At 32.7% G+C, this 18505-nt stretch overlaps 1 protein-coding gene and 1 long non-coding RNA gene across 2 annotated transcripts; both read left to right on the forward strand.

The window, feature by feature from the left end:
• Positions 1 to 72: 72 nt before the first annotated feature.
• LOC110817401 (uncharacterized) lies at positions 73 to 5259 on the forward strand. Its single transcript, XR_002540191.2, has 3 exons — positions 73 to 377; positions 4874 to 4972; positions 5036 to 5259. It is a non-coding gene; the product is annotated as an uncharacterized LOC110817401 (long non-coding RNA).
• A 7851-nt stretch (positions 5260 to 13110) lies between these two features.
• Positions 13111 to 16838, forward strand: CEST (death domain associated protein). The gene is made up of 6 exons (XM_022045938.2): positions 13111 to 13523; positions 13616 to 13660; positions 13734 to 13847; positions 15221 to 15301; positions 15571 to 15738; positions 16621 to 16838. The coding sequence occupies exons 1-6, from the start codon at positions 13251 to 13253 to the stop codon at positions 16708 to 16710; spliced, it is 771 nt and encodes a 256-aa protein (XP_021901630.1). The 5' UTR covers positions 13111 to 13250; the 3' UTR covers positions 16711 to 16838.
• Positions 16839 to 18505: the final 1667 nt, after the last annotated feature.

An 18505-nucleotide genomic window follows, 5' to 3' on the forward strand; every position in this document is an offset into this window, starting at 1 on the left:
ATTTAAGTTTTTGTTGAGGCCCAAGAGTTTCCGGCCTAAAAGCTTGGCTTCTGTGTTTTCACGCAAATGTAAAAAATTTGCAGATGATTGAGGAAGAAAGATATGCTGCAGCTGTGGAATTGAGGAGACAGTAGGGAAATGACAGCACTTCAACTGTGTCGACTGCCACTCTCACCTGCTGCAACCCAATCCTCCTCCTTTGGTCACACCCTTTCATGTTCATTTCTAGCTCTAGTGACAAAACCCTATTCACAATTCAAAGGAGGAAAACCAGAGGAAAAACTGTACGGATCCGAAAGGAGGATCTTACAGAAACGCAACTACCCACCTCCTCACCTGCCCAAAATCAACAGCAGCAAGAACCTGACCTCCAAAAAGTTCGTTCTCTTTTTATTTTCGTTTGTTTTTTTAAAATGAATTTCTTGCTTATCGATTTCTTCATAGTAATGAATCATTAAGCTGTGTGTCTGTATATGCGTACGTCTTGGAGCTATTCAGGAAAAATAAGGACATGCTCTTCAGCGAGGTTGAAATATCACTTACTCCTTTCTATGTTCGTTTGACCAAATATCATAATTTTCAGTGTTCCAATTTTCTAAGGTTAAACTCACCATGATGAGTTCTTACGTTCTAAATAAATCATGAATTTAGTAAATATTTCTTGGAACTCAATACATTTTTCTACTAAGTTTTTAGTTCAGTTGCATTCGTTTGTTTTTATATGTACTCCAATGAATATATTTCTCTTTTGAATCTCCATAATTCATTATTAAAGTTCATTAATTTTGATGAATTTGAAATGTATTGTTTTAACTCTACTTAAAATTTATTTGAAATTAAACTCCTATGTTTGAAAATTGCAAGTTCGAATAGTTATTATATTAAAAACAATCATAGCAAAATCTCTAATATCGTTAGTAATGTTGTAAATTAACTCACCCTCATTTAAATTTAAAGATAATAAATCATTACTTTTTGTGTTTCCTGATCAAGATTCATTCACTATCAAGGTATTCACGTGATTGTGAGTACATTTGAATGATTTGCAATTCATATAATGATGAGGTTATTGATAGATTTCTAGATATTCACGAGTTTAGTATTAGTAGTGTAATTTCGTATCACTGCCCAGTTGGGTTAAAGAGAAAATATATAAATTAGGGTCCTAAGCCTTTTTGGGTTCTCAATGCAATAGCCAATATGAAAGGTCTTCAGAAGCTTGTTAGAGAAAAATGGACCAATTACTCAGTTTTGAGATTCACTAGCACTAAATTATCACACAAAAAAATCTCAAATTGTTAAAGAGAGCATATTTTAAGTGTCGCATGGTAGATTCAATAGAAGAGGAAATATAAGAAACACAAGAATGTTTATGTAGAATTGTCAAAGACTTAGAATAGAACCATATGAAGAGAGGGACTGGGGAGCTTTTAGAGAAAAAGAATTGGAAACTAAAGGTAATTAGAATGGATGAGTGTATAACTAGGGGAACAGTGAGGATTAGATGGCTAAGGAAGGGGAAAGTAATACTAGGTTTCCCATAAGATGATTAATGTTAGGTGTAGAGTAAATAGTGTTGCATTTTTAGGCTTAAAAGTTATTAAAATAGATGACCCATAAGTAATAAAAGAGAGTTTTAAGAATTTTTACTGTGAACATTTTGAAAACAATAATAGACAAAGTATACAACTACAAGGGATAGACTTTAATAAATTTAGCGAGGAATAGAAAGTAGGGCTAGAGAAACAATTTTCAGAAGAGGAGATTAATTTCACTGTCTTTGAGGGAAAGGGGGATAAGGCCCCACGGTTAGATGGTTTTCATAAAGCAACTGGAGGTGCTTGCTGATATTCTGCAGGTTATGGATGAATTCCACTGTATGAAATTTTTTTAAAATTCTTTAAAACTTTCCTAACCCTTTTTCGAGAAGTAGAGAATCCGACAGGTTTAAGAGATTTCAGGCCTATTTCACTAGTTAATATTGTGCATAAAATAATCATAGAAGTGTTGATGAATAGGATATGACGTAAAATGTGGCTTGGTTAGTGAATCATAGTTGCTTTTTTTGAAAGATAGACAATTGATGGATTGCATATTGATTGCTTTAAAAATGGTTAATTTAATGCAAAAAATAATAGGGACAGTGTGTTTTTAAAGGTTGATTTTGGAAAAGCTGATGATATGATTGATTAGAAGTTCCTAGAATGTTCTGAATGAAATGAATTATGGTAACAAATGGGTGAAATGAATTATGAAATGTATCTCTTCTGTTGGCATCTCTATTCTGATTAATGGTTCTCCTTTTGGACAGTTTAGAATGAAAAGGGGTTTAAGGGAGGGGGACTTGCTGTCCACTTTCTAGTTTCATATAGTAGCAGAAGGCTGAACTAAATGTAAATAGAGCAGTGAGTAATTGGGTTCATAAAAGAAGTTCCTTTTAATAATTCAGGGAGCAATTTCAGTTCACTTCAATTTGTGGATGATACATTGTTTTTTGTAATAAGATGAGGATCATATCATAAATTTTTAGAGATTTTTGGGGTGTTTTGAGTTGATTTCTGGTTTAAAGGTTGTTTTTTTGATAAGCAAGGTATATGGAATTGGTGTAGATAATGGGCAGATGGATAGGATAGTAGAGCAAATTAGACGTGAAGTAGCCTTCTTACCTTGTATATGCTTAGGCTTCCCTTTGAGAGCTAATCCATCCTCTGTTAACATGGCAACCAGTTTTTGATAAGATGGAAAGAGGTTAGCGGCATGGAAGGTTAAATATGTGGTAAAGGCCGTTTTGGAATCAATTCCATATTTTTTATGTCACTGACATAACTACCAATAGGGTTAGAAAAAATTTGGGAAGTATCATTAGGAACTTTTTGTGGATAGCACCAAAGACAATAGGAAGGTTCATTTAGTATCTTATGGAACAATTTGCATACCTAAGAGGGAGGGAGGACTAGGGTTTGGTAGTATTGCTGAAATGAATAGGACATTACTGAATAAGTGGACATACATGTGTTGTGATGAAGTGGGAACTTTTTGGAGGAGAGTTATATGTGAAATTCATAATAATGGTGAGCATTAGTCCCACTGAGTGAGAGACTACCGATGGGTTCGACAGGTTTTTGGAAAGGTATCATTAAGGACAACCTAGAAGAATGTGTTTTTACTTTTAATGATCATGGCTGTTTTATACTTCTCCTTGATGATGGTTCTATAATTGATTTTTGGAATGATCTGTGGGTAGAAGAGGAAAGCCTTTACTGTAGGTTCTTGAGAATAAACTATTTGTCCATTGCCAAATCTAGTCTGGTGTCGGCCTTTGGGGAATGGAAAAACATCTTTGGCTGGGAAAGTGATTTTAAGGCCCATTTTAATAATATCTTGAGGAACGTAACTTTGAATAAGGAGTCCAAGGATAGGATTGTTTGGAATTTTAATGTGGTTGAGATTTTTTAGTTAAGGGTGAAAGGGGTACACTAGGTGTCTTTTAGGTGTTGAGGAGAGACAAGCTCTTGAGGCTAGTATTTGGAAGTCACAAATACTCCATATGGTTAAAATGTTTTCCTAACAATTGATTAGAAGACGGGTATTAATGTTAAATTATTTCCATAATTGTAGGATTAAGTTAGATAAACCCAAGTGTTTGTGTTTTGTAAGGGCAACACAGATTCAATAGATCATGCATTCCCTCATTGTATATGGAGCTGGAAAGTATAGGGTACATGATTAGGTTGGTATGATATTGAAAGGGTCACCCTGGGTTCAATTAGGGACCTATTAAGTTTCATTGTGGGTTGATAAAGGGAGGGAAAAGATTTGGGGAACTTTTATTTTTTTATTATAATTTGAGGTTTATGGTTGGAAAAAATGGTAGCATTTTCAGACAAAAGAAGATGGGTGTTGGTGAACTTATGGATTTGGTTAGGATTCGGTTGGCTTGGTGGATTAATTCATGCATTCCCATATTGAAGCAATTGGCTTTGAATAATCTCTTCATCTCAATTCTAGAGTTGCCACTTGCGAGAAGAAAAAATGGCGAGATCAAACCTATTGTTTGGGACCCTACTCCGTCTGGTTGTTGGAAATTTAATGTTCACAAATCTTTTTTTAGGTAAATCTAGGCCTGCAGGTTTTGGTGGCATGTTAAGAGGCTGGTTGACAAACATAAGGTGTTTCTTTTAAAAAAATTATGGCATGTTAGACTCTAACATAGTTGAATTGATAGCGATTAAAAAGACTTACGGTCTGCTTGTTTAATCATCCTATGGCTGGTGTGGATAATGTTCTTGTGGAAAGCGATTCTACAATGGTTATGTTGTGGATGTTGAAAGATAATTATCCTTGGAAGCTGAATAAGATCAGAAACGAGATAAAAAAATATGAAGAATTTGTCGGGAAATATTGTTTTTATGATTATAAACAAAGAAAAGAACACAATTGTTGATGTCGTAGCCAAGTCTGGTGTAAATAGACAAGAAGAAGTTTGCATCTGGTTGTAATATGTGAGTTGATACTTATTCAGTTTCTATTGTCACTAGGAAACATTTCTTGACCTCGTTGGCTGCCCTTTCTTTTCAGCTTGGACTTGCTTTTCATGGGTATTTGGTGTGGGATATTCTTGTGTGGTAATTTGTGCGAGTGGGCTGCTTTTTTGGTACTTATCTCTAAAGGTTGTTTGCTATGGACTCTGCTCATTACCAGATCATGTGGGGATTGTTTTGTGAAGCCGGAAAAGACATTATTTTTCCAATTCATGAAACTGCAGCTTTTCTTAACCCATGGATTAAAGATTCAGAAATTCGAGGAAGCTGATCTCTAGTTTAATCGGATTAAATAATTTATATCCAACCTCATTTTCTCTAGTGATGAGCAGGAGAAAAGGCTTGTATCTCGCAACTGATACAGTACCAGTCCATGGACCCAACTTTATTCACAGACACTGCCATAGCAATGGCAAAATTATCCCATCCCAGTAAGTATTAACAAACAGCATTTAGTTTTGTTGTTAGCAAGGTATAATTAAGTTCATTTGCAGGAATTTGGTGGGAGAAATGTGGACATAGCTTTCCTGAACTGCAGAAGCAACCGATTCAAATATTGAGCTAGGGTTGTAAGCCCGTTTGCTGCCATAAGTTGGATGATAAGAAAAATGTGTAAGAAATATAAATGTTATGTCTACGAGCTAATTATATATGTAATATATTGAATACATTATTATTTAATGATCTATTTTAATATATAGTAATAATCTTTTTATCATCTTATTATTTAATTTATTTGATAAATTTTTTTTATTAAATTTATAGATTTTACATTAAAATAGCGATCTTAATAATGAGAATAAAATATTTTATGATTTAATTTAAAATATTTTTAGTCGTTGAATAATTAAAATAGAATATTAATGATCTGGAAAAACTAATATATGTGCGATAGTTTTTATGAGATAAAAATTAATTGATCTCGTTAACTAAATTACATATATAGATAATGTATATGTAGATATGATCATTAAACCAATTCAATCGAGAATTTTTAATGATTAATATTATCTTAAACCATCAATAGATTATTCTCTTAGAATGATGAGACGTAAGAATTTTTTTATATATGAAATCATCACAGTAATTGACAAGTCGTTTATTATATTTTAATTTTGAACACCTATAGTTGAAAGGATATTTAGTGTGATTAAATATTTATAAAATTAATTATTAATCAAGATTGAGGATCTATCAACTTTAGTAATAAGTTTAAGTTCTATATTATTATTTATTATAAGAACTATTTTAAAATATTTGACAGAACAGGTAAATGAAAGAAGAAAATAATTTTTTATGTCATTCATTAGTCAGTTATAATTGACATGAAATATAGTTGGTTATCTATGGAGATTTGACAGTTAAATTATATTTTAGAGTTAAACCAGAATAATAATGATAAAAGAAAATATTACATCTTTTGTTAGCAGATTTTTAAGAGTAATTGTATATTTTAAATTATACGGTCGTTGAGAAGTATTGTTAGACACCAATCCTGATTAGTAAATTAGTTTAACCAATTTATTATCGAATTAGTACAGAGTGTTCGAATTTTTAAATAATTTTAGTTTAAGAATCTTCTATGAGATATATTTTAAATTTAATTTTTAATTTGTAAGTGCAGATAAATAAAATTAAATTATTTTATATTTTTTTGTTACATACTATAAAAATATTACAATACTGCAAAATATACTGGGTTGGAAAATGGTGATGATGGAGAGTTGGAAAGCATTTGAAAGGCGGCGGGCTTTGGATCCCATCCATTGACGTGGAGAAACTTGGTGGGAGTAAATGGATAGACCCAGAAGATCTTATGGGGTGATATTCAAGTTTTGGTTTACGAGCAGTCTCTACCTCAGTTGGATTTCTGCTTCCTCCGCAAACCTGTCCGATGCCTTTATTGTTTGAATTGTGATTTTTCTTCTTTTTTTTATGGCAAAGTGGAATTGTAGGAGTCAGTCTGATGATGTTTGAAAATGTTTGTGGGTTCCTCATTTACTCATAGTTTGGATATATGATATGATCATACTGCATTAGCCGTTCTTATATCCTCCTATACTCCCCACATTTTAATTTTAATTTTTTTTTTTTTTGTACCTATAACTTTTACTCTGCCTCCATGACTTAGAAAGTTAAGAGATTTGATGATACTTAAAGATTCAAATCTTTTTTTATAATAAAAAACTAATTTTAAATAAAATAATAAAAGAGATTGTGATTCTACTTTTTACGGCAAGGGTAATGTTTTTGGTATTTTGAATTAAAATATTCATAAATACCATTTTGTCAAAATATTTACTAAAAGAGATGATGTTTATCAATCAAGAGTAGATCGTCGGTATGTCACAAACATATCTCCTTGTGAGGTGATTTTTTAGTGGTAGATGGGCATGTAGGTAAAGACTATTACTACTTTCCACTTTTTTAATGGTTTGCATTTTCTTTTCTTACAAATTGTTTCAAACACCTTGTTTTATAATGTCAATTTATTTTCTTTCTTACTTACAAATTATAATATATATATATATATATATAATACATAAAAATTTTTTGCATCGACTAGAAACTTCCAACATTTTTTAATTTAACATAATTAAATAGTACTTAAACAATTAAATAAAAGGTTGATTTTATAAGTCATAAAATTTTAGAGTGTCTAATATCTCTCCCAAAATGCACCTAGCCTTTGGACTCATAATTAGGATAAGGATGACCTAATCGCAAATGAATTTTGATTATTCTATTTTTCTTGATTGTATTTAATGAATATTACAATCTATATTTCTCCGATATTAGCTCAAACTCTGTGGTAAATAGTAAAGACTAATTATGCACCGGTCTAAAATATCTCATAAACATTATGACTTTAGCGGGGTAGAAAAGATAGATTCTAAAAAATTGTTGAAGTTTTTAAAATCCTTTTTTTTTTTTTTTTTTAATTTCAAATTTTCTTCCATCATTGTTAATAAGAATTGCAATTGCCTTGATAAAATGGGAGCATGAGATCTCAAGCTCCATTTAAACCAATATTTTGTATCATGTAAATTATTACCTGAAGTTGAGAATTAAAAATATATCAAAAGATAATTTGTATTCTTTCTACTAACATATTTATTTGATTGATATATACGAATGGCATTTTGTTTGGAAAACCGATTGATTAAACTAATTTCTCGAACTAAACTCATATCTACACTGTTAGAAATTTTAATAGGATGGTTTTAGGGTATGGAAAACTTTTCTCATCTTTATCAACACCAATTTCCCCATCCTTGATCGCATCGAAAACATGTTTATATTTCTTATTCCTAAACTGTTAAAGAATATGAATTTCTTGCTTTTCCACGTGGATTTCTTTTCTTCTTTCATCTTTTCAAATTATAATCAAATTAAAACTATAACTACACATATTTTTAATCTAAATACCAAATTATTTTAAAAAATCTTAAATTCAATATACTTAATAGATTTGTTTTAAAACAAATATCTAAGTTATTTTTAAGTAACGTGATTTGATAATTTTTTAGTTAGTAAATAATAAAAAACTGTAGCAATTCGGGATTTAAAAAGAAATAAATTATAAATTGAATGCAGAAGCGAAATAATAAAGTTACAGTTTACATTCCTTATACAATAATTTAGAATACTTAATAGGGTTACGAGAATGACTCTTCTAAAAGAACAAACGAAAAATCAAAGAAATAAATGAAAAATAAATAACTGGGCATCCTATTCGCAACCTTCTTGTGAATCGGAATCTAAATCTTGATCATCTTGATCTGAAATGGTTAATGGAAGAGTGAGCTCTACTAAACTAGTAAGAATGTCACACTACTCAACGATATAGAAATGAATGTTGGTAAAAATTATAAAAACAACTAATAGAGCTCTTAATTTAAGTAAATTCCTTTATCATAAATAAAATTATTTATTACATACTTACCATAGTGAGATTTTCAAAATTAATTTATAGAAACAACATCATAATTTCATTTTCAATTAGCCAAAACAACAACTTTCCATTTTTATCTGCTTACTAATATCCATGGGGGTCTATAGAGATGTCCCCATTATACGTGAACCTTTACGGTTTTTGGTTTTTCTCGCAATGGCGCCGTTGGGCATTAGCCGCAGTTTCCGGCTCATCTGCCAGTCCTTTTACTCTGATACCATCAGGTTGTTCAAAATAAAATTTCGAGCAAATTAGAACATTTTTACATTTTTTGGTGTTCAGAGGTAGTTCTGGTGCGGCGAGGGACAGCGGTCAACTCTTTTCTCCGGCGACTGGTTCTTCTTCTCCGACGGGGGGCTGGCGGGTAGGGTTAAGATTCGGTATGAAGTGAGATATTTATACATGTCTTCTTTTAATTTAGGCCGTTCATCGCGTTTGATATCAACTGTCCGATCGCGTTTAAAAAAGAAATAAATATGAACCGTTGATCGCGATTTGATATGTACCGTACGATCGCATTTAAAGATGGAACAAATCTGAACCGTTTATTGTGTTTAATCGCAATCGTCCGATTGCGCTGAAGAGCGAATGGATCTGGACCGTCCATGCGGATGGGAACAAATCCGGATCGTTCGATCGCGGGTATGCGGATTGCCAGCGTGGCCTTCCGTGTGGTATCGAGTCAATGTGTCTTACCACGTGGGGCGCTCCGGTTCCTCGTGACTGCTTATTGGGCGATCCTGCGTGGTATATTTTTCCTAAATTGCGTTTTGACTCCGAATTTTCGATTTTTCTTTTAAAAATACATCCAAAACCTAAATTTTTACCTCTTTTTCTAAAATTATTTTCAATTTCATCATCCACCTATTTTTTTCTAATTTTCACATTAAATAAAAATTCAAAAATTTAAAAATTATATTTACATAAATTTATTTTTATTTTTTTAAAAAATTAATTTCGGAATAAATTTTGGAGCTCGAGTATTACAAAAACATTACGTGCATATATAAAAGAATAAAAATATATTATTATATACATGAAGTGAGTAAAGTAGGATGGAATGAGGTAGGATAGGGACCTATTTCCTGAGTTTTTTCCCTAATTTAAATGAGCTTAAGAATTTTCTCATTTCTTATTTAATTGGAAGTCAAATGAGGGACTGACTCATACTGTTTGATGATTTCTCATTAGATCTTTGTCAGATTTAAATTAACATGTCCTCTCTATGAAAACCATTAATTCTTTTTAAAGCATTAGAAATGTTTGTGTTTGGATCCTGAAAAATTTCTTAAGCTTATATGTGTTAAAACTTTTAATTACACATCAAAATTATTTTTTAGTGAAAGAAATGACTTCTATATAGTCCAAAGAAGCAAAATCTCATATTAAAAAATACTATAACTTGTAATATCCTTTTTCTGTTGGTAAATACTATTATTGATTATCTTTTTTATTTTAGTACATATTTAAATAAAATGATATCTAAAAAGAATTTGCTTATTTCTTAAGACAAAGTTGTAAATATTTTTAAAAACTTCAAAATTAATCGTAAATAACATTTAGTGAAAAACATCACGCCAATATGATCCTTCATAAGGAGGAATGTCTTTAACTAAACTTACTTAATAAACATATTGATTCCTCCTTAATTGATAAACATCATTACTCTTTGGTAACATATTTTTAAAAGATGGTATTTATCTTACTTGAAAAGGAAGTTATGAGTGTTAAAATAAGATAAAATCTTAAATATTTTTCAAAAATAATAAAACTTATTAATAAATCAAAATTTTTAAGTCAAAGTATTAAAGGTGTGATTCTTAATGAATTAAATCACCCCTTGTACAACTTATCACACAATGTATGATCATTTTAACTTAATTCACAATCCTTTAGATTATTTTGGGTGAAGATATTTCTAACACTATTAGGTTTTTTTATACAGCTCATTACTAAGAGATTCAATTCTAGGTATTAAACCTCTAACTTCCAAATCATTGAAGCAGGGAAAAAGTTGTTGGTAAAAATATGATAATTAAAATGCCGCGTTTCAGGTTGAAGAGATAGAGAGTATACAGTGGTGAATAGAAGAAATTTGGTTCACCCATGAAGATTAGGAATATATGAGGATGGAGCAGCAAATGCAATATGATCATATCATATATACAGGCCATGAGTATACAAGAAATCCACAAACAATTTCAACATCATCAGACTGACTCCTATATTTCCTTTTCTGAAAAGATAGAACAAAGAAGAAGAAACATCACCGACCGAACCACAATTCGAACAATAAAGGATTCTTTGCTGAGGAAGCAGAATCAAACTGAGATATCAGAAGGGCATAAGGCCTGAGAGACTACTCATAATCAAAACTTGAGTAGCAGCCTAAAAGATCTTCTGGGTCTGTCCATTCAATTCCATCAAGTTTCTCCACATCAATAGGATTCAAAGCCCGTCTTTCAAATGCTTTCCAGCTCTCCATCATCACCATTCTCCAGCCCCATACATTTTTCTTATCATCCAACTCATGACAGCAAATGAAAGTACAACCATGGCTCACTATTCGAGTCGCTTGCTTCTGCAATTCAGGAAAGCAATCACCACATTTCTCCCACCAAATTCCTGCAAATCAACTCAACATTATCAACATTATACCTTGCTAACAATTAAAGTAAATGTTGTTTGTTAATACTTATTGGGATGGGATAATTTTGCCATCGCTATTGTAGTGTCTGTGAATAGAGTTGGGTCCATGGACTGGTACTGTATCAGTTGTGAGATACAAGCCTTCTGCTTCACATCAATAGAGAAAATGAGGTTGGATATAAATTGCTTAATCCGATTAAATTGGAGATCAGCTTCCTTGAATTTCTGAGCAAGCAAGTTAGATGGGTTAAGAAAAGCTGCAGTTTCATGAATTGGAAAGATTGTCTTTTTTGGCTTCAGAAAACAATTCCCATATGATTTGGTAATGAGCAGAATCAAGTGTATTTTTGTCCTCATTGTATTCAGCAAGGCTAGACTCCGTCTTCTCCAACAGTTAGTATAAGTATCCCAAACCTGGACTGTCCACTGAAAGTAGCAGACACAGCTTGAAATAGCGGGCATAAAATCATCTGTAACCTTTTCAATCCACTCCAGAAATCCTTGCAATGAATCCCGAAGTTAATGAAAATAGCAGCTTCTTTGTCTTCATATTCCAACACATGATCACTAATACTTGGATGGGTTGCAGTGCTTGTTCAACTCCCGATAAGTGATTTCAACACCCAGAATCCGCTTGCAATTTTTGGACAGCTCAGCATCCCATTGCGTATGATTCAAGCACCCAACAATGGCGTCCAAGTTCTTGAATTTGCTCATATCCAGTGGAATGCAAACAATCTTGGGCTCGTAATATTTGTCTATGAATTTGGCATCAGCCATCGCAGATTTCACCATATTCCGCACAAAACCAACTTGGAATATGCTCACTAAAAGTTTCCCAAGAACCCCAGCAGCACATTTGCTGATGACAGTCACCCATGGATGTTGTTCATTGAAAAGATTCACCATAGATTGAGTAACTTTCTCATGAGCCAAGAACTGAACAATATTTGCAGGATCAATGGCATCAAGCTGTCCTTTGAGATCCCGTACCTAACACTTTTCTGAATCCCAAGGTAAAGCTTGGCTCCTTTGAGTTTGAGGGTAAACGTCAGGCCACAGAAATATCCCTTGGGGTGTATACACTCTTATGCCTCTAAATATCTCGTACCATGACCTAAACTTCTTTATGTAAGTCGTTATGGTGCAACCACTTTTGTTTAAAGAGTGCTTCAAATCTTGGAAATACTCCTCCACTTCTTTCTCCACTTGTGGAATCAAGCGAGTTTCCAGAATTTCACGGTCTGGCAGTTGAAAAGGAGACCCGAAATCCCATACAGCCCTTATTAAGTCAATAAAGAATGGTGACTCCATAAAATGTTCTGAAGATTCTGAATCTTTAGCCCTGCTTGTAGCAATGAACTTGGCAAGCATTTTGTCCACTGATTCTTTATCCTTATTCTTTGCCTCCATGACTGCTACAGCACCTTGTGATGCTGGTGGTGAGGAAGCACAAATGATCGCCTTTGACATGATAGTTTTTCTTGTTTTCTTGGCAGCTGGTTATGAATTAAAAAAGACAGAGTGAGAGAGAGAGAGAGAGTTAATGCTAAAGTGAAATGACAAAAAGAAAGTAATTCATCATCAGAACCACACAGAAACTATATGCCGGAAAGATTTTTGAAAGATACACAAAGAAAAATGGTGAGATTCATAAACTGAAGGGAGTAAAAAAGAAGAGCAGTTTCTTGAAGAAAGAAAGAAGATACCAAGGTTTGATTTGGCGAAACCTTACAGAAGTGGGAACCGTTGAATTCTGTTACTACTGTGGAATGTAGTGGGAAGGGGTCTATATAGAGAATAAACTGTAGAAAGGATTCACGGGTTGGACTCTGTCTTCGATTGGGCTTATATGTTTGAATTAAGTTTTGGTTGAAGCCCAAAATTTTCGGGTCTAAAACCTCTGCTTGTCTTTACAAAGGTTGGCTTTCTTATTGGTTTTTCTCAGTTCTTCAAGAAGATAATCACCGTTCGTTCTTAACCACGAAAATCAAAGTTCACGCAAGTTATTGCATGTTTTTGGTTTCCACAAAAATAAGAAATTTGCAGGTGATTGAGGAGGAAAGAGATGCTGGAGCTGTGGAATTGAGCAGACAGTAGGAGAAATGACAGCACTTCAACTGTGTCAACTGCCACTTTCACCTGCTGCAACCCAATCCTCCTTTCGTCGCACCCATTCATGCTTATTTCTAGCTCTGAGTGATAAAAGCCAGACCATAATTCAAAGGAGGAAAACCAGAGGAAAAACTGTACGGGTTGGGAAGGAGGATCTTACAGAAACACAACTACCCACCTCCTCACCTTCCCAAAATCAACAGCCGCAGCAGCAGCAAGAACCTGACCTCCTAGACCTTGAATATGTTCGCCAAATCCAAAAAGTTCGTTCTTTTGTTTATTAAAAATGAATTTCTTGCTTACCCAATTTTTTCATAATAATGAATCGTTAAGCTTTGTGTCTTTATATGCGTAGATCTTGGAGCTACTTAGGAAAAATAGGGACATGCTCTTCAGCGAGGTTGGAATGTCACTTACTCCTTTCTATATTTGTTTGATCAAGTATCGTAATTCTATTTGTTCCAATTTTTAAGGTTAAACTCACCGTAATGATTGAGGATCCCAGAGAAGTTGAGAGACGAAGATTACTAGGAATTGAGGATCCTGATGCGCCAACCAGAGACGATTTAGCAGAAGCTTTAGAGCAGGTGACTCTTTCCTTTCTTTTCACAACTCTATAAGCTTTGTCTTCCAGCAGCTCCATACATTTCAAAAGTTTAAACTATTTTTATCTAGTCCTTTTTCAACTAAATTATCCATAAATGAACACAAGGTCGCATCAATTTGACTTATGGTTTTTTTTTTTTTTTTTGTGCCAAAGATTAAAAAAAAACCGAAAAGGCCATGTAGAGTTCATTTTACTGTCCAATGAATTCTACATGGAATGATTTATAAATGAGTTCTTATGTTCTAAATAAATCATGAATTTACTAAATATTTCATGGAACTCAATGCATTTTTTGTACTAAATTTTTAGTTCAGTTGCATTTGTTAGTTTTTATTTGTACTCAAATGTATTTATTGCTCTTCTGAATCTCCATAATTCATTTTTAAAGTTCATTAATTTCGATGAATTTGAAATGTATTGTTTTAACTCCACTCAAAATTTCTTTGAAATTGAACTTCTATGTTTGAAAACTGCAAGTATGAAAATTAAAATTTGCAAACAACTTCCACCTTTTCTGTGGAATTAGTTGCTTCAAATCAACCCCTAAAAAAATGGTGATGTTAGTCTATGAAGAGCCCTAGTTTGACTGCCCGGAATTGGCTGGATGATACAATTGTTGGCACATATGAAGATTTTGTTTTGCGATGCCAAGAGTTAAATTCATACTATCATCAATCATATATAGGGTTGGGGACATCAGGATGTATTGTGTATTTTGTTTGCTTCTCCTCCTAGGTTTATCCACTGCAGCAATAATTTCCTAGTATCATTTTGTGTATTACTAGTGGACCAATGAGTTAGTTAAAGAAGTACATAAACTAATCTAAGATTCTTCTACCTGTCACTTCTTTACAGATTTCTGAAAATATGAAATTCTGGTTTTCAGGTTTATGCATGCTTTTCATATACATTGATCTCTCTTAATTCATTCACATCAGAGGTACAATTATGTATTTTCTGCTCATATAGGTAGATGCTTTAAGTTATTTTCCCCTGTCAACTATGGGTTAGTTACCTCAATTCTGCTCCTCCATTATATTATATGCAATGTATAGCTTTCATCATCTTGGACATGTAAACTTTTACCATAGCCATTTGCTGTCCATTTGTGATTCTAAACATACCATACATTCGGTAACACATCCAATATGTGAGTATTTTAGGGAATATTTGAACATATTTTAGATGTAAAGCATAAATTATATTTTATAAAAGATGGTCGAGTATCATCCATATGCATTGGCAAATGGGTATTTGAGATCTTTTCTTAAAGATTGGGAACACTTCAAAATTTTAATTATGGAGGAGATGGAGTTCAACACTTTGATTAACAGTATATTCCCTATTAACCAGGTCAATGAAGGAAAAGTTCCAGAAGATCGTGTTGCTCTGCGGATGCTAGCTGAGGAAATGATGCAATGGCCCAATTTAGAGGTGTTGTCAAAAACTGAGTAGATGGTATCACTGATGCTTAGTAGCTTCTTGGGGAGATTTTGTAGTATTTTCCTAGATCATATTTCAAACTTCCCTGTACTCGTTCTGAAAAGCTTACTGCATCTTGAGTTGGCTGTTTTTTACTTTATGTTTTTTACAATAATTGCAACTTTTCTTGCTTGTTTCATTTTTCATCATTTGTTTTCTATTTCCGTAATGACTAAGGACCATCCTCATCAACATAAAGAGAACACGTTGACCTTGAACAGGTGGAAGTCCCAAAGAAAAAACGAAGTAAATCATTGTATGCAAAAGCGACAGACACAGGAGTAAATCCTGAAGTAGCTGCTAAGAGACTCAATATCGATTGGGATTCAGCTGCTGAAATTGATGATGATGACACTGCCAGCGATGAAGCAGAAGTTCCTCCAGCTGTGGTTTGTTCATTTGATTGCTTTCAATTTAACAATTATATCTTTTATTGGTATCATATCCTATTTCATTTTCTCTACTTCTGAAATGGACCTATTTTTATGCTGCTGCCTTTGCCCTTTATATATTCCAGCTATTTTTTTTATCTCTTCTTCCAGTTAGTACAGTTTTAAAATCATTGTTTAGATGTGAGTTTCTTGAATGCCATTTATCACCCAAAAAAAAAATCTTTTTCAAAGGTTTAAGGAAGGTACATCTAAAATTTTTAATAGATCGCAGAGAGCTAGACCCTTGTTGAACAATTTTAGATGTAAATGGAGTGATTTCACTGGCCAAATGTCTTATGCAATATCTTTTACAATTATTGTGTTCCACAAGATTGTAGAATGAATAATTTTTTGCTTAGTTTATTGCTGAAATGTTTATCGTTCTTCTAAAGTAATGGATTTTGTTTAACTTAATATATAAAATTGTGTACTGTTATTCCAAGGTCCTCCAATTTAAATTTGCACCCCGCTTTGTTTTATTAATAATTCATTTTACCAGTGAGACGAAAATGCTTAGTATTTATGGGAGACAAATAGCTTTTCCTTATAAAATTAGTTTGAACATAGATGTTAAACAAGAAGCCAAAAAACACCATTGTAACTCTACTCTAGTTATTTGTTCAAAATTTTTTCACTCAACTGTGAGATCACATTCATCACCATTCCTTTGAGAGAAACATAGAGATACAGTTTGCCCTGTAGGATCCGAAAGATGCTTTTAATTTATATTTCTATAAGTAAAAATTAATTTGCATAGAGCTTTTCTTTCTTACTTACTTTTTTAAACTTCATTTTTTTGCATTATTAGTTGTTGTAACCAGGGAAGTTGATCTTTTTCAGGGTTATGGAGCACTGTACTTAGTGACAGCTTTTCCAGTCATCATTGGTATATCTGTTGTATTGATTTTATTTTATAATTCTCTCCAGTAGAAATTTCATCTTGACTATGGATTGCAATGTACAATTTCACTTCAAAAGACATAAATTCCCTTAAGCAGTCAAGCTTGTATACTGAAATGTAGAAATAGAATAATGCCTGATGAAATTGATCTTCCAAAGCACTAGGCTCACTGTAAACCACATGACAATTTTTTTTTTTTTCTTGTTGTTTAAAATGCTAAGAGATTGTTCTCAATTATATGAAAACCAAATGTTAGGAAACTATGTGATTCACTATTTACAGATTAAAATGTCTATGTTAGAAATTATAATTTGAAATTATTATCTGACCCTTAGGATGCATGTAGGTTATGAAATTTTTATGTTTATTAGAATTCCTAGCAACTAAGTAGTTTTATGGAGTACAGTAATTATTTAGAAATGTCTTTTGGGTATGCCCCATTAATTAGGAATAATTTAAATTCTTGCTTTGTTTGTTTTTGTACCTATAAATACCCCCTTGTCTTTTGCATTTGAAAGCATGTCAGGGAAAAGTTCTCTTCATATAAGTTTCTTTAGTTTTTTATTTCTCTAACAAAGTGGTTTTTGAGCCAAATTCCTTAGAATTGAGAGAAGAGTGTGAAAAAATTGAGAGATGACTAACAATGCAGTTTCTTTCTAGTTCTCTCGTCTCACAAAGGAGAATTATGAGAGATGGTGTCTATGCATAAAAGTTTTACTTGACTCTCAAGATGTGTGAGAGGTTGTAGATAAAGGCTATGAGAAGCCTCAATATGAAGAAGATTTATCTCCAAATGAGAAGGAAGCTTTGTCCAAGTCCAAGAAAGAAAGATCAACAAGCCATCATTCTCATCCATCAATATTTAAATGATTAAATGTCAAGAAAGTGATAGATGCTACCACTTTAAAGGAATCTTAGAAAATTCTAGAAAAATCTCGCAAAGGTGTAGAAAAAGTGAAGAAGGTGAAACTTCAATTACTAAAAAGAGAATTTGAAGCTTTTAAGGATGAAGGATTCAAATTAGTCTTGGGATGTTCAAGGGAGAAGGCAATTATGAATCAATTAAAGAGATATGGAGACAAGATAGAAGATGTACATGTAGTGGAGAAGATTCTTCATTTTTAATTTCCAAGTTTGATTATGTAATGTGTATTGTTGAAGGGTCAACAGATCTAGACTCAATGACCATTAAAGAACTAAAGTGTTCTCTATAAGCATATGAAGAAAAGATTAAGAGAAGACAAGAAATGTCATTGGAACAAGTTCCTAAATCTAAGGCTATTTTAAAAAATGATGGAGGAGAAAAGAGTCAATTTAAAGGACATGGATGAGGAAGAGGAAGTGGTCTTAGCCATAGTGGGTGAGGAAGAGTCAATGAAAGATTATTCAAACAATCAAAAAGAAGCCAACCATCACTAGGAGGATGTGGAGAAGCAAGAGGAAGAGTACAAGGCTACTATCAAAATTCAAATGGAAGGAGGTATGAAAAGTCTATAATTGTCATAAACTTGGCTATTTTGCTTGGGAATGTCATAGTGACACTATTTTTTTTTTGAAATAAAATTATATAGAAGTATTATTCACAAAGGCACTAAAGGGAGTACTACCCATATATAAAAATATTTATAATTCAATTAACTGATCAATAATGTGCCCAAAATCTTCGAACCGATTCATGTCATGACCCAAGATCATATTACCAAAAACATGAAACTATCTATCCTTGATACTAATCATCTCTTTTTCAATAATCTCAAAAGCTCTAATATTTCTTTCCTTCCAAACAATCAAAAGATAGATAGAGAAATTAAAAACAAATAGGTT

Source organism: Carica papaya, chromosome 2, assembly GCF_054855325.1.
Source record: "Carica papaya isolate Zhongbai chromosome 2, ASM5485532v1, whole genome shotgun sequence".
In the NCBI taxonomy this organism is placed as follows: domain Eukaryota; kingdom Viridiplantae; phylum Streptophyta; class Magnoliopsida; order Brassicales; family Caricaceae; genus Carica; species Carica papaya.

Excerpts from the sequence above, each read along its gene's own strand:
- CEST (XM_022045938.2), top strand. The coding sequence starts at position 13,251 with ATGACAGCACTTCAACTGTGTCAACTGCCACTTTCACCTGCTGCAACC. Across the intron at positions 13,848-15,220 it reads TAGCAGAAGCTTTAGAGCAG|GTCAATGAAGGAAAAGTTCC; the intron begins GTGACTCTTTCC and ends CCTATTAACCAG. Across the intron at positions 15,302-15,570 it reads TGCAATGGCCCAATTTAGAG|GTGGAAGTCCCAAAGAAAAA; the intron begins GTGTTGTCAAAA and ends GACCTTGAACAG.